Below are 24,418 nucleotides of genomic sequence, written 5' to 3'. Positions count from 1 at the left end.
CTGCTTTTTGTGCCTCTGCCACTTAATCTTGGTTGCTCTGTAAGGTAAGATCAACCAACAAATTTCTGTCTTGCAAAGACATGATGTGCAGCAGAGTGATGACATTGCTTGCTCAGTAAATCACTTCTGCTTCATTTTGTCCTTGCCATGCTCTCTGCTATAGCTTTTGTGAGATATTGAAATGAACTGCTTACCAAAGCAGTCTGTCTGGTGGGAATCATCTGCAGGGATTTTAGAAATAAGGTAGCAGTGAATTACTGTACAATTACAGCCTTGTGCAACTAGAGAGACTAAGCAGAAACAAACTGCACCAGCTAATGCAGCTTTCTCATCTATTCAGACTCAAAATGTCCTACATTCTCCTCCCTTCAGGCAGTGACTTCTCTGGTAGATTAACAAGTGCCCAACTGATACTCTACTGCCCATAATATGATCAAAACATATCCATGAATAAAATAAAAACTAATACTTTTCCCTCACAAACTTGTTTTCAAACAAGGGCCTCAAAACACATCCCGTGCTCCCGTGGGCTAGGCACAGCATTAAGGAAAGGTAGCTGATGGGAGGACAATGCAGGCGTTAGTTAGCCTATTACCACTTTCTGTTCCCTCCATCCTACTTACCAGGAGGGAGTGAAGAACTTGTTTCTCAAAAGCCTGAGGGGGCAGCTGGTAGCTCAAGCCTCCAGTTCAACCCCTGCTGACCTTGTAACAGGCTCAGCTCCTCCTCGCAGCAAGGACGACACTGCCCATTTTTGCTAGGGCTGCTTTCTATGCAGACCCATCACTGCACTTGGTTCCTGACACCTCTGGACATCCCGGTCCAGGATCAACACTGCAGAATTGAGCAGAGAATGTGACTTCCACGTAAAAAAAAACCTTAAAAGTTTTGCACAAAATATAGCAACATTTCCTAAAGGATTTTATTGCTGTGATAACCACAGAGCAGAAATTCTCTGCTCTGGTCTGCATCTTAAAAAAACCCTTAAACTAACCAAACACACCATGCAGACTGTATCCACAGAACTAGGTAAAGATGGCACTGAATGGAATAACAGGTCAACCACGGCTAAGGTGAATGTAAAATATGTTAGCTACAAGCTACATGTCAAAAGTGGAGTGTCTTTATTTTTGAAGCATGCCATCCTGCGTACGCAGCACCAGCAGAGAGCAGCAGGGAGGCCTCACACAGCAAGACCCAGCTGTGCTGCACAAGATTAAGGCCTGGTAGGGAGTTCAAGCAGCGATCTCCTTTCCCAGGCCCACAGGCTGTTCAACATGGCCCAAACCACGGGTGCCCGGCTGGTTTGACCAGTCTCCGTGGTGTCAGACTACCTCCTGCCGTAGGTGTGCTGGGCTAGTCTGGCACCGAGCTGGCCGGGCACCCAGCTAGAGCTCCCATGGGGCTGGCTCCAGCTTCCAGCTCCCAGCCCAGGGCCTGGCTGGAGGAAAGAAGAAATCTTAATTCTGCCCCGACCTGTGTACATGGCGACTCCAGCAAGTCCCATCAGGTGAGCCTGTGCCCCAGGAGCACAGGGAGGTGGCGGAAAGCATGTGGTCAGTCTGACAGGTCAGAGCAGCAGGGTAGTCTGAGGGCACGCCTAGAGAAAGCACTTACTGGAAAAGGGCAACAGAGTATTTCTGTGCTTAGCCAAGCAACAGAAAACGTGTGAAATATGGACTGATACTGGCAAAATGCACGGAGAAAGCATCTATAAGAGAAACAACTCTGTGAACTAAGTTTCTTGAAAAGAAGTGCAGCTGAAGCCACCTTCATCAGACAGCTCTGAACGCCCTAACTGGGCAGTTACCCTCAAGGCAGTAAAGAAACTCAGAAACTCCTGGTTTTACCAAGCAGCAGGTGCCAAGGTGGGTGAATCTCCATATGAATATCTTTCAGCCATTTGCTCGCTGTGTTCTTTTGATTAATTCCTAAAAATAAGTTTGTAACAAAGCAATGTTGCAACATGACCAGTAGGTTTGTTTTGTAGTTCTTTGGAAGTATTTGTAGAGGCTTTCTTCTCCGGCTGGTAAAGACGAGCTTCTTTCAAATCACTCTTACCTTCTGCCGTCTCCTGAAACACACGCTGGGAGTACCAGTCCATCAAGGATATGCACCAAGTGGATGAGGCAAAAGGGCTGGGTGATGGCTTTGTTAAAAAAGTGATGGATTTTGTTGCCAGAAATTAAACTGTAGGAGTCTTCTATCTGTCTCACACAGAACCCTGCTTCAGCCATGTGAGAAGAACAGTAGATTTGGCTACCTAGAAAAATACAGATGCCTCCAGAGGATGCAGGTGTTGAAGGGACTGCTTGTCTTGCAACCCAAGAGAGGGAAGGTCTTTTTCCAAGGTTGATGCAGAATTCTTTTTCCTAGGTGACTTCAGATAAAGTTGGCAGACCAGTGCTGGGGAAATGGCCCTCTCCTGGGAGGGAGAACACAAGGATGGGTCCTAGCAAACAGGGCAGGAGTTCTGGGAACATGCATTTGTATGTCAGATCACCGTGTGCTTGCTGCTTTGCTATTGCTGTGGTGATTATACTAACAAACCAGCGGGAAAGACGGAAGATTTAATGAACTGTTGGCCTGCTCCCAACCTAAAATTCATGCTTACATTTTGCGGTGGCTTCAGGTCCCGCAGGAGCAGGGTACTCTGGGAAACCGCTAACCTTTCTGTCAAGAAGAGAAGACTGTCAAACAAAACTTTAGTAGCTAAATCAGGAGGTTTAGTGGGGTCTGCCCTCAACTGTTAAAAAAAAAAAAAAAAGAAGAAAAAAAAGGAACTGCATTTTTTTCCAGGATATTGCTGTAGTCAGGGTAATTTGTTTTTAAAGTTGAGCTGAAATACAAAGGAATGTCCAGGTTAAGGTGGTTACCTGGATGGTGTCAAATGAGGAAAGGATATTAGGGTCTGGTTTATGCTGACCAGAATTATGAACGAACAGCTTACTCCTACCGACTTCTACTCGTGTCTGGGTGCTTATTTGAAGCCTATTGTTCCAAAAATCCTTTTGTGGGTAGACATGCCAGGCTTTTTCAAGGCTGGGGGAAGAATTAAAACCATGAGAGTAGCCTTCCCAAGAGCCTGCCCGACAGAGATGGCATTCATTCCACTGCAGGGAGGGGACTGGTGAGACCTGCCATCACACACCAGCCTTCCAGCATATGGAAGTAAAGGGTGCATGAGAAATACATTTCCTGGTTAATTAAGTTTCCTTAAAAGTCCACAGGCACATGTTCACAGGCTATCACAGAGAGCGAACACAGGTCCTGTGGGACCCCCTTCTGGAGGGTGGACAAGTGCAAGAACGTAGCAAAGGAGCAGCACAACACCAGAATTCGCAATTGCTTTCCCCTGCTTTCTGACACCCAAGCTGCTCTTCGGTGTTTGTGGACTGGCTAGATTTCATTGCAGCTGTTCCTCCCCTTCCATTTTAAAAAAAATGAATCACCTCTTAATTCTTTTAATGTTTTTTGTTTGTTTTTTTCCCAGTGCTGTGCACATTCATCCACATCTGGGCAGCTTTGCTGGGGGAAGGAAGGAGCAGTGCTACCTTCATGGGCAGCGTGCAATGTGTGATGGTGCAATATTTTGAAAATGCTGGATTTTCCAGATAGAATACATCCTCCAAATGAGAGAAGGAAGTAATTAATCCTATGACAATTTTAACATATAGTTTCACTAGAAGGTCATCAGACTACTTAAATGTTATCTCAGATGTGACTCCTGGTGTAGTTTGCCTTGACTATATTCAAACACAGTTCCATCAAATCCTGGTTTTTTAATTTGAACATACGTAGAAACAATAAGGTTGCTTTAGGCTAATCTTTGATTGCAAAATCATGGTATTTTTACTGTACAGTGAGAAACCATACACTAAGAAACCAATCATTAAGTACAACTGAAATGAGGGCAGTGACAGAAAGATACCATTTGGCTGTTTTTCAGTGACCTACATGGAATTAATGGATCTTATTCTGATTTCAAGGAGTTAATGAGAGCTGTGGGTAAGGCAGTGCAGTATGACATGTCTTCTAATCTCACTGAAAAGCAGCCTAGAAAAGGATCTGGCACCCAACATCCTAACTGGTCAATGTGACACAAGGACAGCCTGTATGAAATTTTTATATATATTAATAACTGACTAGAAGAACCAGCTTTGTAAGTCTGCACCTGGTGATTAAAAATATTTTGCTGGGTTTGTGAAACTGAGGGTTACATTTTCCAAAAGAAATGAATCAGCTTCTTGGTAAGTGAAGGATATGGTGTTCATCTAAGTGATAAAAAAGTTTGACAAAGAACAGTACTGACTGGATTTGGTCTCTCTCAACTCTAAATGTAACATTTATGAGGCATTTTACAAGCATTTAAAAGAGAGGACTTCTTAATAGTGAGTTACCTTGAAATCCTAGAGAGACACTTGATCAAATTACGGCTGATGAACTTAGCCCAACTGTTAATTTTATAAGAAATGGCAAAGAAATTTAATGTAATTAGGCTGTTGTTTCATCATCCTTCAGCATTTCTGAAGTGCTTTCAAGCAATGCCAAGGTTAGTATTGGAGAGAAGGAACCTGATCCTGCAGAAAAACTGTTCTTGTACAACACTTGTAGAGCACCTGTTTTACGCCCCAGGAAGACCTTGTCTCCTCATGGAATCCCCTTGTGATGAGAAGGATATCTCCATTCTCACCACAGAGCAGACCTTCCTGTTGCTGTACCAAAATTTTGGTCTTGTCTGCTTTCCAACAGCCAAGTGACCTACCACCTCCAGCTCGGGCTGTTCCCAGAATTACCAGTGCCTCAGACCAGCACCTGCTTTAGGTCAGACGTCCCTGTGTAAAGAACTGCTAAGTACAAAGCTGTCTGTAAGTTCGGGTCTCTTCAGGTTCAGACCTCACTTCCTTCAGACTTCTGCTGGTGTTGGCACCTCCAAGGCCCTTAGCACTGTATTTGTGAATATTTCACAGCCCTTAATGGCCTTTACTCTTGTGACAGCCTTGTAAGGTGGCTAACCATAAGACCCATTTCAAAGACAGAGAGGTGAGGCAAACTGATATTTACGTGTCCTGTCCAAAATCTGGGTCTGAGCCGGGGTAAGAAATGATGTGCAACATCATGAGTTGTGGTTCAGTGCCCTACCCATGAGATCCATTTGATGTTAGCAGAAAGGGGTCTGACCTCACTCTGTATCAATGAAAACAGCATTATTGAATTAACAGTAAACTCACTCCAGTAGGAGGAATTTTCTTCAGAAGGTCCTTCGACCTACTATAGATTTTCTTTTCTGTTTCTAAAGTTACTCTCTAAACTTTCAAGTCCCAAACCCTCCATCTTAATTACCCAAGGTACACCTATATCTTTAAAGAGAAATAGTTTCTAGGAAAAAAAGCTGTTGTTACACCTCTTAATACCACACTTTTATTGTCTGCGCATCTGATATTTAGGCAGCATGCTTTCAAGACCTAAAAATACAGAGCGATGTGCAGAGAGATGTAGTGCAAGTCTACAAAGCTGTGCTGTCCTAGAAAAACAAACAGCTGAAAACTTCCTGACCTAGCTGGAAAGACCAGACAAGAGCAATATGTGCCTTCCACAGATGCAGTCAGACTCTTGCTTTCCCTCTGTTTGCCCTTGATGTATTAGGCAAATACCAATGTGGATTTGGCCTGACATAGCTGGACACAAGTCTCAGAGAATGTGAACCTACAAAGTGAGTTTTTAAGAGCATTCCTGCTTCTATCTCCCCTCCACTGTCCCACCCCTTGAATTTACATAGGACTGGACTGCACCAGCCGACCTTGCCATGGAAGAAAATACTTGGATTCTTCTCCCCCATGGAAGTTCTGCAGTTGTTCTAACTATTGTAGTTCCTTTGTATTAATGCTCCCTCCTGATCCCCTTAATTGCACCAGTCATCTCCAAAAGAGAAGCAGGTATGGATCAGAATCGGTGGTGGCAGGTGGCTTTAAACGCCTAACTCCTTGTGGCATAGGCAGGTAGAAAAAACACGCTAGTGAGGTGGAAAATTCAATGCCAATGTTTTTAAAAACTCCTGTTTTCCTTTACTAATGCCCTCAGTTGATAAAACTACAAAAATGCAGGTTGTAATCCTGAACAACAGCAACTGGTTCTGTGGGAAGTTAATTTTAAAAGGCTTTTATTTACCCAAGTCTATGAAGGAAAAGCCTGAAGACATAACCAGTGAGTCAACCACGGACAAAAACAGAACCCCAGACTCTCACTGTAAAATGAAAATCTCATTATTTCAAAGTCAGTCTTGCAGAAGGCTGCAATCCTTGTTTTTTGATTGTTTGGGATTTAGGACTATCATGATGATACTGTGCACCTAAGCTGAACTCCTTTTTGCCCTATATTGTTTCCATTTCACTGGGGAAAAAAATCACTCTGGTTATCATTTTCCTGTATTTTCCTTTAACAAAACTAACTTTGGGCACAGGTGTGAAAACATGCTACCAAGTCTTTTGTGGTACTAATGAACTATGGTAACTATTTACAAGCTCATTCTGTCTAAGGCAATTTTATTGTAAAACTGTAATATCAGAGAAGGAGGTTTGTGCTACCATAGTTTACTCCTTTGTAGTTCTGCGTAAACAATCATGTGCTCAGTTACACAATTCAGTTGCTGGCAGGTAACTGAAGCACAGTAACTCCCTTGTGCGCCTGTGTCCTCCAAGGCCTAGCCTATTGATAGCATTATTTGGGACCATTATTTATTCTCCTACAATGGGCAGGAACAAGAGAAAAATAAGGAAAAAGTGCCCTGGTCCCATGATTTACCTTTTTTCATATGGTAACTGAACATCTTTAAAAGCACATTTTCAAAAATTAACATAAGAGTCTTTTAACAGCACTTATGTTAATCTCATTCTTTAAAAAGAACACAGAACTCACCCCCTTCAGCCTACGTGTCCGAAGGGCCATAAGGTATCTATATTCTTCGTAATGACTATAAACTATTGTCATTAAAAGCACAGTTTTCACAAATGTTTTAGACTAAGAAATGTTTTTAGCTTCCCAAACTCCCTGAAAGCTTGACATGACTAACACTTTTGTTCCCGCTTGCAACTTTACCTCCTCAACTGAGGGAACGCATTATTTGAAAAACGTTCATTTTGTTCAGGGAGGTGTATGTGATAACTAGTGATGGGCACTCTCTGCGGCTCCTCTGCTTTGAGGTCTCGTCCCTGCGCGTCCCACAGTGAGCTCTGCTGGTCCTCCTGCACTGGGGCTACTCCAGCACTCGCTCCGCAGGCAGGCTGCTGCCTCCACTTCGCTGCTGCCTGCCCGATCGTGCTGGGTTGGCTGGTTGCATGGCTGTGCCGTTTAACTGGACTGGTGAATGATGCAGCTAAAATAGTCTCTCCTCCACTTTTTTTTTTTTTTTAATGACATGATTTCATTGCTCTCAGTCACAGCCGGGAAAACAAAGACCAGGGAAGGCAGTCTTTCCAGCCATTCGTGGCTCTACAGCGTTCAAAATGTGGTGCTGTGCTCTGAGCAGCTACTCTGCTCTGGGAAGTCATTGAAAAGGCATTTAAAACACTGGTTTGCATCTCTCTGCTGGATCTTGTTTCAAATACGGTTCCTTTAGAGGGTGACAAAAAATCCCAGGACGGACTCAAAAGCTCAGAAACACACTCAGGATATGGTTGAGAATGTTGCAGGAACCGTACCGACGCTGTATTAAGCACCATGCCCATTATATATGCTTGGTACATATTCTCTCTCTATAACCCGCTGCTCTGAATAACAGAATTGGGTGCCTCCAAAACATACTTACTAGAATAGTTACCACCTCTGCAAGGGCATGAGAACACCAAGAATTTAACATGCCCCAACAGCAAAATCCTTCCTTCTACTGTCTTGCCGCTCAGCTGCTCCTCAGCCTCTCTCCCTGCCCGCCTCCTGACCGAGAAGGAGAACAGATGGGCCTTGCGGCTCACCTGCAGAGTCCTCCCTCGCCCTCCATGAAGGTGATGGAGCCCCATTCAGGGTGGAGTGCAAGCCACAGCATTGTTAAGAAAAAGGTAAGAAAAGGGGGAGATGAAAAAGAACATGTGCTTTTCTCAGTGTGGTGCTCACTTACCCTAAAGCCTGGAGGTCAGCAGTACTGGAAGTGTTTTATAATAGGGTGCTCTAGGTCTCAGCACCATGTGTGTGAGCAAAAGTTGTGCTGATCTTTGCAGGTTTTTTCACTCTTTTTGGCAGAAGAGTTTTCTTTGCATAAGTTCACGCATACTTTGAGGTTTGGGTTCAGTCCTATCAAAATCCCAAAGCAAAATTTGAGAGAATTCTCCTTCCGTCTCCAAAAAAACCTCCTATCGCTAAACCAAACACACAAGACCTGCTTTTTGGACCTTTCTACTGTATCTGATCCAGATGTCTCTCCAGCAAGCTTTTCAGTCCAAACCATTTGAGTTTTCAGTTGGGTCCAAAACCTGAAACCAGGCCAGCTCAGAGTGATTTTAAAATTGTGCAAATATTTTACATGGCTCTAAGAAATAATATATCATTTGTGCAGGTTTATATACCCATAAGAACATACATACATGCCTGGGTGGTTATTACTTTCCCGTGTGATAAATTCTGGGGAGAGAAATGAGGTATATTAAAATGACAGCTCACTCTGTGGTTTTCAAGTGAGGGCAGATACTGTGCTCCTTGCATCAGTCTTCATTTTCTCCTCGGCAAATAACCACTCGACATGGAGCCACTCCCTTCAACCCTTCCCTCTCATCAACAGATTTCCTAGTCACAACTCACCTGGCTCCCAAAAACCATTTCTTTGTCCTTTTTATTGACCAAACTGGAAAGAAAGCTAGGCTTAACTTATTTCCTTCCCTCTCCAGGGACCTCATTAAGCACACCTGAACAGTGACATCTCTGCAGGGCTCTGGATCAATGGACACTGTCATCTGGAGATTTTAATCACATTAACACCACAGCAGAGTAAAATCCATCTGATTCTCCCTTGCTAAAGTGGCAAGCTCAACACTTCTGCCAATTACTGCAACTAGTACTCGGAAGGCTTATTTATATGTGTGGATAAAAATCAATCCACCACAGCTACCGTCTTCCAGTCCCTCCTCACGGAACCTGAATTCCCTCTCCAGGAAATGCAATTTGATCCCCCAGAACTGCCTTCTTTATGATTGGGATTAGCTATATTCAGACAATCCTGAGGAGCAGAGTACAAAAATAATCAATAAAGCAAAGCTCTGTGAGCCAGTGGAAGAACCTGCACTGCTTATGAACCATAGCAGAAAAACAAATGCCAGGGCCAGATTCCCACAAGTGGTCTTTGCAACAGAGGAGAAGATAACTGGTGGAGGTAAAAAGGGTTATACTCGCATGGAGAGTCTTACACAGAGCACTCAGTGGCTATACAAGGCCCTCTGGGTTTTGGTAGAGATAAACAAGGAGCAATGGTCAGGCTGAAGGGCAGTTGCACTCAATCATTACCCTAGGAACATGAGAGAATAGCACAAGCTGCTTACAAGACACCCATGTAACCATACACTGCTGAAAAACACACAACTGTTTTCTTTCAATTAATGAAAAATAATTTTTCAGCTCTACCCACACATCCCTGCACCTCTTGTCTGACTTCCAAAGACTCAGTTACAAGCTAATCAATAGTAATTACCTATCATCCAGTCTTGCCCTCCTCAGTGTGCTGTTACCTGACACTGCTCCCTGATGATCTGGCACATGGAGGGCAGCAACTAGCAGGAACAATATTTCTTGATGAAAGCTGTTATTTCTCGAGCAATAACTCACTCTTCCATCACTAAATAGAAATTGGACCTTTGTTGCAGCTGAAGATCCCTGGCAGCCTGTGAAGGCTGTATACTCGGTGAGATGTTTTTCTGTCAGGAAACATTTCCCGGTTCTTAGATATTTATTTCAGCAAGTTTGGACTGTGGCTAAATTACTAAAAAGAAAAAAAAAATCAATTTGCAACTTAAGCCCTGTGTTTGGTGCAAAATCTCGTAAGAATTAAGGAATCTATCTAAGTAATTCTAAAGTAGCCCATGAGGATTCATAAGCACAGTGTACCTCTTAAGTAGTCCTTATGAATGCTTCAGGGGCATTTGCACTTGTTCCTGTGTCATTATGGAAATTATTCTCAGCATCCAACATTAGCTCAAGAAAATTTTAGAATAACTGTAATATTGCAGTGATTTAAATGATAATCCGAAAAAAGTGGCACATCTATTTCTGCAGGATAAATTAAAGATACTTACAGGATCAAACGTATCAAGTTGGTAGAGTAACTGTCGTGTATAGCACTGTAATGTATGTATTCAGGAGTTTGAAATTATCCTAGGCAAATAAAGCCAAAAAGTAATAAAGTAAAAGATTTAGCAGAGAATCAAGCCAACCAATGGAGCCAGCCACCACTAACGCTGTAAAACAGGCAGATAACAAAGTAAGCAAAATCTAAGTTACAGGAAAAGACTAGTATTTGACAGAATAAAGGAGGCTTAAAGAAGCTAAAAGTTATAATACAGCTGTAATGAGCTGCTCAGATCCATAAATTTAATGGCAATTACAGCCCTGGACCATCGATCTTCCTTTTTCAGTCTGTCCTCCCTGGGGCACTGCTCCTGCAAGCGTCTAGAGAAGTTCAGATCTCAGGGACTCTCCTACAGTTGGTAAATAATAAATATATTTTGTTTATTCAGCAAGCTAGGGAAGATGCTGAATGGTACAGGCACGAAGATGCACATTTTTTTAGAGGTTAAACTCATCACAGAACAGTGATTTTGCTAAACCACGGCTCGACGCCTGTCTGCAACCCTGTGTGTGAACACTGCTTGTTCTGGCAGTGTTAACACGCTCGTCCGCAGGTGCAATGCTGGATTTGAGAGGTCGTGCAAGTTAACACCTCTCAGTGTTTTATTCCCACTGTCTCAAACAAGCACAAGCTGTTGGGGGACTTACTCAGAAGAAAATACACGGAGATTTCTGTTCCCCAGGGATTTCTGCAGGGGGGGACACCTTTAAGCAGGCACATGAACCAAGTACTGAGGCTGAGTGAAATGCAGAAGTGCTGCCGCAGGGGGACAGATGGGTGGTTTGATTTCTTTTGAATGAATTATCTACAGTTCCCTTCTTAAGCCACCAGACAGATGTTCTTTATTCATCAAATACACTTTTCAGTCTGCTCCCCATTTAAAATGGAGAGGAAAAGTCTCACTCCCAGGGGGCTCTGCTTTGAGTACGACATTCATGCTGAGTGGTGGCCTGCGAGGGCTCCCTTGGGCTGGGACAGGGTGATCTCATGAGAAAGGTATAAATCATAGTGACAAACTGAGTGTCAATGCTCTCATTGATTGTGAGAGTGGGGAGGGAATAGGGGCAAAATGAGTGCAACAGCTGCTTTCCAAATAATGTATTGAATTCACTTTGCTAAGATGTTCCGTTTTCCAGCAATAAAGACAAACAAGCACGTAAACAATCAGAGAAAAAAGTTTTTAAAGAAAGGAGGCCCAGCATAGCACTGAAAAAAGGTATTTTTGTAGGAATTTTTAGCCAGGCCCATCCATATCTCCTGTAAAGTAACTTCAGCCAGGTCTCACTGTGATTTCTTGGCTTACTTTTAATTAGGCCTGATTAGGTAAAAAGAGTAAAACCAGATAACGTCCAAAATGACTTTGATGGACGCAACAGAGTCCACAGCAGTCACAGCAGAGTGAACGAAGAGGTGATATTTCAGAAGAGGATGGGCACAACATTTTGTCACATGGCATCCATTACAATTCTGGGAATAAAGATATTTGTCATGGGATGCTTTTCTTACTTAGAATAAATAAGGTACATATTGGAGATACATCTTGACAGTGCTTTATTGCTCTTAGTCTGTATATTTTTATCACCTCTACACTGTTTTTTTAATGCCAGCTAGCATTTGTTTTGCAATGTATGAATTCACCCTACACAGCACCGCTAGTATTTCTCTATTGGGATTACAGCTCAGCTCACAGAAAATAATTTTTTCTTGTTAAACTCTTAAATCTCATCCAAGGGATTAACACCATTTTGAATTCCTTGTGTTCACCCAACTTTCAACTTTTGCTCCAAAATGCTGATTAAAAGATGTTTCCAATATCTGTTATATAGGAAAATCAGGTAACGGTATAAAGATGAACATTGTCCCATAGAAATAAATTATTAAGCATTTTAGTAATTTGGGTTCTGAGAAATGTCCTACTGAGAACATGCATTAATGCTTTACAAATATAAGGAATGTTTCACATGGAATTCACTTGCTTTTAAATTTATGAGAGCAGATTATTAATTAACCTTAAATTCTGCTTATTCATTTTTAATGTTATTTGGTAAACATTGTTTTTTTCAGTAATTAATTTTCTGTCTGAATGTACTGTCAAGACCTTTATAAAATTTTGGAGTATTTTAAGATTTTGATGCGTTGCTCAGCAACATATGAAATTAAGTGTGTTTTAATCTCCATGGCAAGTATCTGTGAATGGCAGCTCTTGAGATAGGACATAAATTTGAATGATTTTTCATCAATCTTCCTACTTATAAGCATAATAACTAGAATGTATTTCAGAGCCACAAATCCAAGCAATTGAAATCCTTTCTTTAAACTTATGTTTAGTCTTTTCTGTTCAGTTCAGCTCAGGACTGAGTTTCTCACATAAAGACGTGTTTCAGACTGCCTTGTCAGGAGCTCTCTGCGGAACAAGTGCAAATCCTTCTACAAAATGTTGCTGTGCTTGCACTAACAAATCAATTACACCAGTCTTATAAAAGCAAACTGAGTCTCCTTCTTCCAGCGAGCCTTTTTGGTTTTGTCTTTCAAATATAAGATCTGTTGCTGTTGGGATACTTCGCTTTTGAGGCTCTGGTTAGCTTTGTGGCAAGCAGCTAGTGACCCTTCAGCTACTTTTGATACCGTTCCTTCTAGTTCGTGAGGAAGCGTTTCCCAGGAATACAGATATCTGAAAACCCTGTATTGACATCAGCTGATTCCCACCACTGCTACAAAGCATAGCTGCATCTGAATTAGAATCTAAGTGATCTCAGGTGAGGAAAATAGCATTATGGTTGTGTGGTTTGGCTAGACAAAAAGAAATCCCTCCTCTGACTGCACCAGTCATGGTCAGGCTTAGCCTCTGCCTACAAATTATTGCATCACGTTGGATGTTTTAGCTTCTTCGTCGTCCCCACCCCATACTTCGTGACAGTATTGCTTAGGGGAGACAACCTTTTACTACTAATAGTTAGTGCCTTGACCCCGAGACTTCTGTTGGCAGCCCCTTAAGGATGGAGAGCAAGTGAAAATGGTGCCATGCTGCTGTCCTGTGTGAAGATGAGGTGATCAAATATATGTTTAAGCTCCTTGATAGCAATGCTACCCATACACAGACTCTACAGCCTATAAAAGGAATTACAAAAATCCAGCTGAGATGTAATGAAAATGTGAATTAATGACTTTGTATCCTTCTGTGAGAGTCCTGGTTTCAGCTCTGCTGATTCCTAGAGATGCCAGCATGACGCTTTTCATATACTCCAAGCAAAAAATTCAATGAATGACCCTAACTTTATGTTCAAAGTGGCATGAATATAAAACTGGCAACTCAAGATTCGATGTGTTTTTGCAGATTTTTTAACCCCAGGAAATATTCAGAAGTACAGGGCTGACTGTCACTTTGATGTGCAGGTGAATCAACAACGGTTTCCTTGGGGTCTTATGAGACTGAAAAATGAACTTGTGTCAGCTTCCTAACAGAGGGTTCCTGTTGATAGGGAGCAGCACAGAGCTGTTCCCCCAGGACCTCAGTACATAACCAGCCTGGGTGGAAACAATTAAAGTGTGCAAAACAAAAGAAAAGACTGAAAACGTTTCCGACAACAATAAATCTTCAATGCTTGAAATAAGTAAAAAAACCTGCTAGGGAGAAAAAAAAAAACCCAACCCAACAACCCAAAAACTTGAGTTCCCAAATTAATTAATCCCAAACTAATTTCTCAGCAAAAGATTTCAGAAGATCATGTGTTCACAGTGGTTTCCAAGTGAAAAGCAAGATTTACTGTCATTGCTTCTACAGAAGTTTTCACTTGGAAGTGGTAACCTTATTCCAGAGACAAAAATGTTCAAAGCTAGTCGATGCTTCCAAAGGGAAATAAAGCTGCTTTTCTGCCTCAGAAATCCTGCTGGCTGCCAGTGTTGACACAAAACTCACTCTTGACCGAGCTCCTGAATGCTCAGCAAGCTCAGTAGGGTGTTGTAGTTGTTTTGTTTATTTATAAGCGTGGCAAGTTTCCTACTGTAGCTGCTACCACATTTAAATGATCTTGGCAAGAGCAAGGCATACAGGTTACGTTCTGAAGAAGGACCATGTCATTGCCTGGCAGGCAATTTCCCTTTTTTTTTAAGCCCAAAACACATCTCTCCAGCCTCTGCTAAGTGTTACTATTTCTGAGGATATTTCAAGCAGGTAAAATGGTAGGAGTGCTAGAAGGGAGATAAACAAGGACTCCAGAAAAAAGCCTCACGCTGACCTTGAGGCAGAATACTGAGGGCTCTCCAGACAGGTTTTTCTTCCTCAGTCCAACCACTCATGGTAGAAAAATACATTACTTAGAATTTCTGCAAGGTAATGTAAAAGTCATAGCATCCCAGAAATCCAAAGAGGAAGTCTTTTTAGAGTTAAGGAGCATTTTTCTGGATCCATAGTAAGCCTACAGGCAGAACACTAGCATCTAAATCTATCTGAATTCACCTTCATAGGATACAGAAATGTCTTTCAGGCCAAGTGTATGTAAATGAAACACCTAGCTATGCAAGGAGCCAGGCAAAAAAATCCAAGTTACTTGGAAAGTTTAGAGCATTCAAAGTCTAGTGCAGCTTGCTAAGAAAGTCAATACGGTTGTGAGTGACCAATGGCCCTAGAAAGGACAGTGCTGTTGAAACACCAGGAAATGGATGTTCCAATTAACACTTTATAGGAAGTCTGCATCTCAGGTTTTAATGAATATTCTGCATTTCCTCTGTTTTCCAGGCAAGAAGTCAACGGTTTTTGTGTTTGGGTTCATTATGTATCGGATTGCATGTTACTATGGAAGATACAGAGGTCTCATGCTCTGTCTTACTGCAAATATTTTGGGTCGTTTTTCCCCTTCCCTACTTCACTCTTCTGCATACAACTTAGCACTTCGGAAGAGCAAAGCTTTCTAAGCATAGCCATATAATTTTCATAATCAACTGGTCCCCACTAGCAAATCCAGCAGCTTATGCGCTCAGTGCTCCTGGGTAGTCCAAACATCTCACACTCCTGTTCATCCCTCCGCTCTCCACCCTGCTGTCTCATTTCCCAATGTGCAGAGGAAAGGGTGAGTTCTGCGGTGCTTGGGGAACACTTGTCCCTGAACAGTGCTATTGGAGCTGATGGAGGAAGCAAACCCGGCAGTGGTGAATCCCTCTCAAACTGAAATGTGATTTTAAAATTCATCCTAGACACCTTCTGCAAAGGTGTCTTGTCTTTGCTGCAAATTCTGCAATCATTCCTCCCCACAGCTTGGGAATTAAACTACAAATGTTTTGCATAAGTCAGCTACTTACTTACTTAGCTAGTGTCTACATTCAATATGAAAGTGTAATTGAAATATGCATTTTGGGATTCTGCTGGCTACAAATCACTTCACAAAGTGATCCACAAATGACATGCCATCTAGGAACCGATTCAACAGCTGCTGAAATTGAGCCATTTCTGGAACAAACAATGACAATTGCTTAAAGGACCCTAACAGCAAAACTATGTTAGACACACAGCCAGAAGTACAGCGCCAAATGCAATCAGATGGAAATTATAAATTTTCACAGTGTTAGAACTTATCTTAAAGTTATCCAGACTGCACAGTTTTGTCTGCACCCGGATATTTTTTTAAAAGGTATTGATGAATTATTAAAATCAGGCGAACATAAAGTTCTTCTGTTAGCATATCCTAGCTGGATAAGACAACTTAGAAATACAATTCATTTTCCCCTGTCAGAGTTTTAGAAAGTGTCAATGTGACAGAAAAATTTTGGAGGAAGAAAGGACAAGCCACGAAAGAAAGCAAACTTCTCCATTCCTGCTTTATTTTACTCTGTAGAAACTCTCAGCTCAAGCTATTCCCATCATGTGAAAAATCATGAACCATTCACAGCTGCTCACTACGCAAACCTTGTCTATATACTTGTGAACTAATATAATCAGTAATTATTATATTGATATTAGAAAAAAGATACAGGTATCAATGTTTGGTAATGATTTGCAAATGGTCTCTATGCTGTTGAGTGAACTATAACTTACACTCCCATCAGGCACTGAAATGAAGGCTAATCCTCAGGTCTTGTGTGTACACTTATTAGTAGATTGTACCAAAGGTTTCTGTGCTTGTAAAGGCTAGTTTTATAAGCATTTGTTCATTCATTTGTTTACCTTCAGCCTCATTAAAAATTAGCACATTAAGCAGATAAAGTGGAATTCATGTTGGTCAGTTTTACTCCTGACTTCAGCAACTACCAAGAATCTGAACCTGACTTTCCCCATTCTTGATGATACAGAGTGAACACACAGCTAGAGAGATGCACATCGCTAAAAAATAGTCTTTCCCTGTGGAGCCACCCTTTCGCTACATTCACAACCTCTTTGTGATGGAATAACCAGAAGCGAGATTCTGACTTCAGTTACAGTGGCCTAATTTAACCATCATCAAAGCAGTGACTTTTGGTTTACCTCACTGTAATGGAGCTCAGAGCCTTGACTAAATATTCCATACATGCACCCATATAAATGTAATACTAACCAGTAAGTGAGAACAAGACTAACATCTTAACATGTTTATTTCCATTTGTAGCTTGCATGGTAAGTTTATTGCAATGATAAGCGCTTTTTCTTGTGTCCTCTCTTTATTTTCACCTTTGCTCTTCAAGAGGGTTATTGATTTCTCTCCTTCCCAAATCCCGTATGATCTGGCAAGTCAAAGGGGATCATATCAATGGTGAGAAGTGGATCAGGACATGACCTGAAATAGCAGAACTAAAGAAATGCCATTTCTGGGTGAGCTTGTTGCCACATTAGAAGTGCTGTTGTACGTGAAGAACCCCAAACCCTCTTTATGGAGTACTGTCAAAGGCAGTCGGTGTGAAGAAATGCCTACCTGAAGACGGCAAGGCTCAGGGACCAGAGCACTAGTGGTTTCCTCAGCTCGAATTTTGCTCGTTTGTTCATTAGGTGCCGACCACCAAATATAAAGGCAGCATACAGAGCTGAAAACAGGAATGATTTCTTCCTGCAAAACAAAACAAAACAAAAAACCCTGTCAAGTAATTAATTAGTATTAGATACGCAGCAGAGTCACACCTGGACATAACTGCCAAGGGCTTGTGCATTCCTTGAAAGGAAACTTTTGAAGACACTCCTGCAGCCCATTGAGATTATCTCTAGCGTATGAACCTACAGGCCTGCACACAGGGCCAGGTCCAGGTGCAGGCAAAACTGACCCTGGGGAGGTTCTGAAAAAGGACAGCCAAATTTGCCTCCCATTCTTCCCCAGTTTCTGAAGACTGAACTTCTGTGAGGAACAGAACAGATATTGCAGACACTTCTGCAAGCACAACACAGTTGCTGCTTGAACCAGGTGATCACATTTTGTGGCTCATTTATCATTTTCATATGAATTTTTGTCTCCTGCAGGCTTCTTGCTACCTGGCAATTTAGTTTCCCATTGTTTCCTCCAAGAAGACACTTAAAGATCTTAGGCACTGCAACACAACATGAAGAGCCTCATGAAAAGCGGAGAACCGACAAGAAGAGGTCAACAGCCCCATTAAGCAGTGACCGTGCTGGGTGGCATCGCCCTGCTGCATAAGCCCTGTCTGTGAGTGCCAGTAAAGGAAATCCAGTGAATTTGCTGAAAGGTCAAGCAGGGCTCTGTTAAGGAACTTCAATGATACTCTTAGAATTGCAAGTTTTATTTTTAAAATTGCCTGATAGTAGTCCAGCTCAGCAATAATCAGCAAACACTTAAACTCTGCTACTATAACTCATTGTAAATCAACCATCAGAGGTCAAAAATAGATTCAGCCTGGGATTCCTTCCCACATAGCACAATATTACACTGACTAAGACTTAATGAAGTACAGCATTAATGGTGGCCTAACTGGATGGGCATATATTTAGGAACGTATTTTCCCCTACAAAATCTATGATTATATTCACGAATATCAGCAGACTACGGCTTTGCACTAAGAGGATCTGGTTCTTTTTGGACTCCAAAAAAGACAGACAAACACTCACACGAAAGGTAACTACTTCCATTAATATCCCAGAAAAAGGTGGCAGCAAGCTACAAGATCTTACGTTCCATCTGACATTGGAACCCCGAGATGATGCAGCATCAGACAGACCTGCGATCAGGGCACGGCCTGCTGCTCCGACTCCCCGCGGGGGCAAGGTTCACCTGCATTGTGGTCTTTACAGTTTTTATAGGATTTTCAATTGGATGTTTATATGAAAGCATGTTGCTTCACCTCAAGATAAATGCAAGGATGTGCTCGTAGTGTCACCACTGGTGCCAAGTAGGTGCCACCTGCAGGCTCTTCCATTATGATTAGCCGGCTGAGGGTACCCCATGGCAAGGGATATAGGCATCACAGCACGGTCCTGAAGGCTGAGCACTACATGCAGCACAGTAGGGCGCAGCACAGCACGTGTCTGTGCCTGCTCAAGGCAACTGGTACATGGATCATGAGCTCCTCGATGGACAAGGGTCCTCCCATGAGGTCCATGAAAACTCAGAAAAGCTGTAGCAGCACATCTGATTGGAAGTATGAAGAACACACATGCAGCCTTCATTGGAGATAAATGAGTTTTATGGGAGTTTGAAAGCTAAGTAAAAGGGAAGTCCAAAGAGACAGAGGCATATCAGTATGCCTCCAGCGGCATGCCATTTCTGCCCACCTAGGAACTCCTCTCTTTCTATTGTCATGCTTATAGCTCTGTGTTGCAAACCATGGGTAACTGCATGAAAATGCGACTGGTGCGCTGCACTGAGAAGGGAGGAGCCAGTGACTGCAGTCCCCTGGGTGAGCTTTAACATCTGCACTGGCAACAAGCCCCAGGAAGACTGGGATGACCACAGAGCTAATGCCTTCTCACCCTGCACACTGAGATGGTCTAATTGCCATGGCAATGTTTATCAACCAGGTTTTGAAAACCACAAAGCCTCAGCCCTTACTCATCTCATAGCAAAGAAAAAAAGCATTAATTTTCACTTCTATGATCTTGAATTTCACAGTCGGGGAGGGGGCAGAATTACCACATTTGATAGCATGATTGTAGTTTAGCTTGGCTGGAGGTCAGTAAATGTTTGTTAACCAGCTTGGGTAGTGATGAACCACCTCAAACCTGCTCAAACCTAACAACCTAACTGAAGAGAAGATTTATGGGTTATGGGACAGGAGCAGATTCTCTGTGTGAGGTTGGACCGCATTCCCATCTCCTTCCCTCTGCAGCCTCTTCAGCAGCGGTGTGCAGAGCAGCCCATCGCCAGCCTGGGCATGGGTTAGGGAAGGCAGAGGGAGTGTGACGGGCTGTACCACAGTCTGCAGTGTTGTCCTGGCTGCCCCAGGACATCAGGAGAGACGTCCACTCTGCATGCTTCTGCCCTTTCAGTCCACAAAAGTCTGGGCTTACAGCGCTCAGTGCAGACAGACAGCAATGCACACAACGAAGTATGGAGATATGCATACACACGTATGGCCACTTAAGCCAGGTCACGTGCCCCGCAGAGGGACCCTGCAGCCCCACACCACAAGGGAGGTACAAAACCTCCACCTTACAGCACACTGCGGTGGGAGTCCCTCACGCCAGAGGCCAGAAAGGTCTGCCCTGCACCGATCCATGCATGATGCTCCAAAGCAACCAAGAGCAGTGCAGGAAAATACCTCGGTGCAGAGGAAAAGAGCTGCATGACAGTGCTGCCATGCAGCTGCCAACAGGATGTGGGCCTCGGGGGCTGGCACGGGAGGAGGTCAGGATTTAAGAGAAGTAGCTAGAGATACTTCGTGGGAAGGTAGGCAGGCAGGAAGCAGTTCAGTTCTGGAACAAATACAGACAAGACTTCAAAGTAATGGTTCGACTTAAGTTCCAACTCAAGAAAAAAAGACCAGGCTGAATGAGTTAGCAGCTCAGGTCTGTGCTGTGTTTGACTTCCTCCTTCCTGGGCAAGATACCTTATATATTTACACCAAGAAACATTTCATTTTGCTTCTTATTACTGAAATTATTTTTTTGAGAGTTCAGTCACTCTATTGAGGTCAACAGCTACCTTATACTAATTAGAACAGATAAATTTTAGGTCACTTTTAACAGCTTTGTAATGAGTTCAGCATTATTTGCAATCATGGTAAATGGTATTCCCGCAGTATACAGCTTTGTATCAGCAGTGGCAGACACGAGAAGATTTGACTGTACGCGTGATGTGAACTGCACAGAGCAGCCGTAAGCAGTTTCAGACAAGGAGGGACACAGTAGTATTATCTCCTGTCAGAGGTAAGCACAATACTGAATAACGATTAGGCTGGTTTTGAAATCATGTCTCTATTTTGACACCTGCTGACAACTTTTGATAACTTTTTGCATCCAAAGGACTTTGAATTTTTCCCCTCTTTGCAGCATAATAATGGTTAAAGGGACTGGGTGGTCCAGGAGATATACAGGGGTTGCAGAGGTATGTACTTTTAAGATAATCTGTTTAACTGCATTAGACTGGCATTAATCAATTTCCTAACAGTGTTTTTATGATGCATTTTCCTGAATGGTTCATGACTACCGTCTGTTTCCTGGGCTGGTGACATAAAGCAATGGCAATCTGACAGCATTCAATTATATCAGATATGGTTTTAGCCAAAGGAGGCTAATATCAACTGAGCATTTTTAAAGACAGAGTTTTGGAGTTGTTGTGGAGGACTGTAACTTTCCATTACTATTATCAGAAGAGAAACTAAATAGAGCAGAACCTTGAAACTAAAAAAAAAATAATCAAAAATCCCCCAAAGTAATTCAGTAGCAGACTCACATCCAATAACTTCAACGTTAGCACATTCATATGTTTGTCTTCAATTCTGTTCTGCAGGGTAACACAGTAGACATAAAGACAGGGCTGCCAAATCCTCCACATTTTTCTGGCATTTCTGTTTCTCACAGTTGTCTCCCACCTTCCTACATTTTCAGACTTCAGGGACTAAGTACTATCTCTACTGAATACAACTCCATGTTTCCCCATCGAAAGTTGCCAGCTCTTTCCCCCAAAAGGGAAGCAGGGGAATTTTCTGGAGAAAATGTGCTCGGGCTGGGGCATACTACAAGAAAGGGAGGCAAGAGTTTGGGACTACAGGCTGAAGATGTGAGGCAGATCTTCCAGGACACTAGCACAGAGGTGGCCATATCACAAGGCAAGGGGAAAGGCAGAAGCAGCTGACACGATGGGAAAAACAGAAAAGAAAGGATGATTGGTAAGTATGGCAGCAAATGATGGGAGCTGGCAGCCAAGAGATGGACATGATGCTGGGACAGTATGGAAGGGAAGGAGGCCTCAAGGCCTCTCTCTGCTGAAGCCTCTGGAGGGATGCTTGTTGCACCCATGGGCACACCAATGGGCTCAGGGCACCCACGCTGAACACAGAGCTTCAGTCACTCCCGCAAAAATCCTACAACAGCGACAGGTGGTATTGTCATCCCCTGGTCTACAGCCCATGGGTTCTGCTTGTCCCTCTGCACTGTGTAAACCCTAGGCAGGTGATGTTTTTATCGAGGATGGATGAAGGTTTGGGCATTGATGTGCTTTTTAGAAACTGGAATCAGTTATTACGTCTGCCCTATGGCAGAGGAATAGAGACAGGAAAGAAGAAAATGAAAAGAAGTATAACTGAGAAGAGGGGGCAGAAACTGGGGCTGATAAAGGAAGACAGAGGAAAGCCATTCTACCAGGAACAAAGCTTCTCCTCGTTCGCAGCCAAGGAGTCCCACCCAGGAAAGTCCACTCGGGCACCAAGGATTGACCGGGAGAGATCAGCCATCCAGCCTCAGGCAGGAAAACACAACACGGAAAGGAGCAGCAAATAATCCAAAGAGGAAAGCAAAGGTAAACTGATGGCTAAGGAGTAAGAAGTCCTGACTCCCCCAAAAGCAGATGATTTATAAAATACTGAAAGTATAAGAATTATACACAGTATAATTATACTTAAGAATATAATATAATTAAGAATTATACACAGTATTCTAAAACAAGGGGCCAAAGCCTGAGGGTGAGCCTCATGCACAGCAGCGTGAGACATCCTGGCGTCTCTGATGCAAAGTGAAATAGCCCTGAATTTTGCAGCGCTGCTGAAGGAGGCGGTTTCAGCCCAGATGCACTGTTGTCATTTTTCTACTGAAAATAGCAGCCTGAGTCATTATTGTAGAGTTCTCTGATGTTAATGAGTAAACTGAAACAGATATATATATCTGCTACAAAATTCAATATTTCCATAGGACTTTCTTTAATCATTAAGGAAAATCCTTATAGAAACGCACAAAGGACAACCTTACCATAGATCTTTTGACTATATCATGTAATGCAGGATTATCCTCATAACAGTGTTCAGTAGGCAAGTAGTAAAGTAAAGCAGTGTTAGCCCCCTCTATTTACATTCTATAGGGTTTTAAAACCTTTTTTTTTTTTTAATCAGGATGTATTTACTTTGCACAGGCAGAGCTTATTCTTAAATTCATTACCACTTCTTCATATGTTCTAAAGGAGCAAAACAGGTGAAAAAAAAAAACCAAACCCCACTGCAGTTGCCAGAGCAGAGTGCTTCTGGCAAGTAAACGGGCAATGCCAGGTTTCTTGTTTTTCTTTTGGCTTCATCGCCATTTTATTGACTTAAAAAAATAGATCTTATTGAAAAAAAAGAAAAAAAAGGATGCTCGGTAAGATGAAAGATAAGGGACTTTTAGTACCAGTTTCTCCCAGCTTTCAACAGAAAAATACTACCACTCCTGTTTATAATTGAAACTCATAACTTGAGAGTCTAATTAAAGTGCTTTAACCTGAACCAGTGTAAATCACACAGCATACCCGTGTCCATGGCTCACAAGCAGTGGTTGGTAGCCTTGGCAAAGCTACTTTCTCTCTGATGCTTATCTAAAAATCACACATTCTGTATGTATAAAGGGTGAGAAAACCTGCTTATTTAAAAATCGCACGTTCTGTATGTATAAAAAAGGGTGTGAAAACGCTTCTCAGTCTCTCAGTGTTTCTACCTCAGAAATACTGTCAAAGCAAACCTTTCTCTCTCTCTTACCAGATATAATTTTGACAGAACCAGCAAGAAAAGATCCAATGTGTGGATATGCCGTATCTGCATATGAAAATATAACCTGTACTCCTGGCTCTGAGTTTCTGCAGCTGTTTCCCATTGGCCATACCAGCCTTAACAACGGAGAGAGAAGGACATGCAGAAGAGGAAGACCTGTCTGATACATGCATGCCAACACAGCCTGATTTATTCCTACAGCTCAATATCCTTTGACATTTATATTTAGAGCAGCAATGACGACAGTCCCACACATGGGTAGGTGACTCACTGATGATGGTCTTTGACGAAACAGGCTATCAGAGAGTAAACAGGGACGTATCTCATACCAATCATCTGATCCCTTGATTTCTAAAGCCTGCCTCCCAAAAGACCAGCCTCCTTGTGACAGATACTGTCGTATGCACAGGTCTGTGCTCCCCGCAAGGCCATGGCAGCTCCCCAGGCACGCCTCTCCTGGCTGGGCGCAAAGGAAGAGGAGTCAGGGCTCCAGGAACACATTGCAGTCAGGGACTGCTATTCCCCCACATTTGTCTCTTCTCTGGGGTCCTGTTTCCAGCACCCAATTCATGTCATTACTGACAGAGAGTACCTGTATCATCAGCTCAGCTCCTTAACCCATGGAAAGGAAGGAAACATGGTGCTGGGAGGCTGCCAGAGGGGCAGTTCTGTGGGAACTGTCCCAGCCTCGACTGGGCTGAAAAGGATAGAGGAGAAGGACTTGCGTGGGCACTCCTAGCTCCACCAGAGCTAACAGCTGAGCCGAGGCATAGCCTGAAGCCCAGGTCCGCCACTGCCCAGGTTGGAGAGCTGCAGGGCCAGCTGTCTCTAAAGAGTATAGCAACTATTTTTTTGTGCTCTATCACCAGGTCATGGCCTGCTGTGGTCCAGCCAGAGGCCTGGCTGCAGAAAGCCCCAGTTCCCCACAAGCCAACCTGCATGGGCATCCTCCCCGGGGAGCAGGGGGCTGTGCCCACACAAGCCTCCTCCCACATTGCATTCAACGAGACCCAGGAG

General features: G+C 42.9%; 1 protein-coding gene across 4 annotated transcripts in view; it reads right to left on the bottom strand.

The window, feature by feature from the left end:
* ELOVL6 (ELOVL fatty acid elongase 6) overlaps positions 1–24,418 on the bottom strand; it is a 75,831-nt gene that overhangs the window by 7,648 nt on the left and 43,765 nt on the right. For 3 of the 4 annotated variants that reach the window (XM_075090652.1, XM_075090653.1, XM_075090651.1), the window contains one exon: positions 17,203–17,334. The exons of the other annotated variant lie outside the window; for it this stretch is intronic. In XM_075090652.1, coding sequence (XP_074946753.1) covers positions 17,203–17,334 — 132 coding nt within the window. The remainder of the gene's footprint in view (positions 1–17,202; positions 17,335–24,418) is intronic. 4 annotated transcript variants of the gene reach the window in all.

The sequence above is a fragment of the Phalacrocorax aristotelis genome, chromosome 4, assembly GCF_949628215.1.
Source record: "Phalacrocorax aristotelis chromosome 4, bGulAri2.1, whole genome shotgun sequence".
In the NCBI taxonomy this organism is placed as follows: Eukaryota; Metazoa; Chordata; class Aves; order Suliformes; family Phalacrocoracidae; genus Phalacrocorax; species Phalacrocorax aristotelis.
Note: the sequence above shows the minus strand (reverse complement) of the source record. Positions and strands in the feature narration are given on the sequence as shown.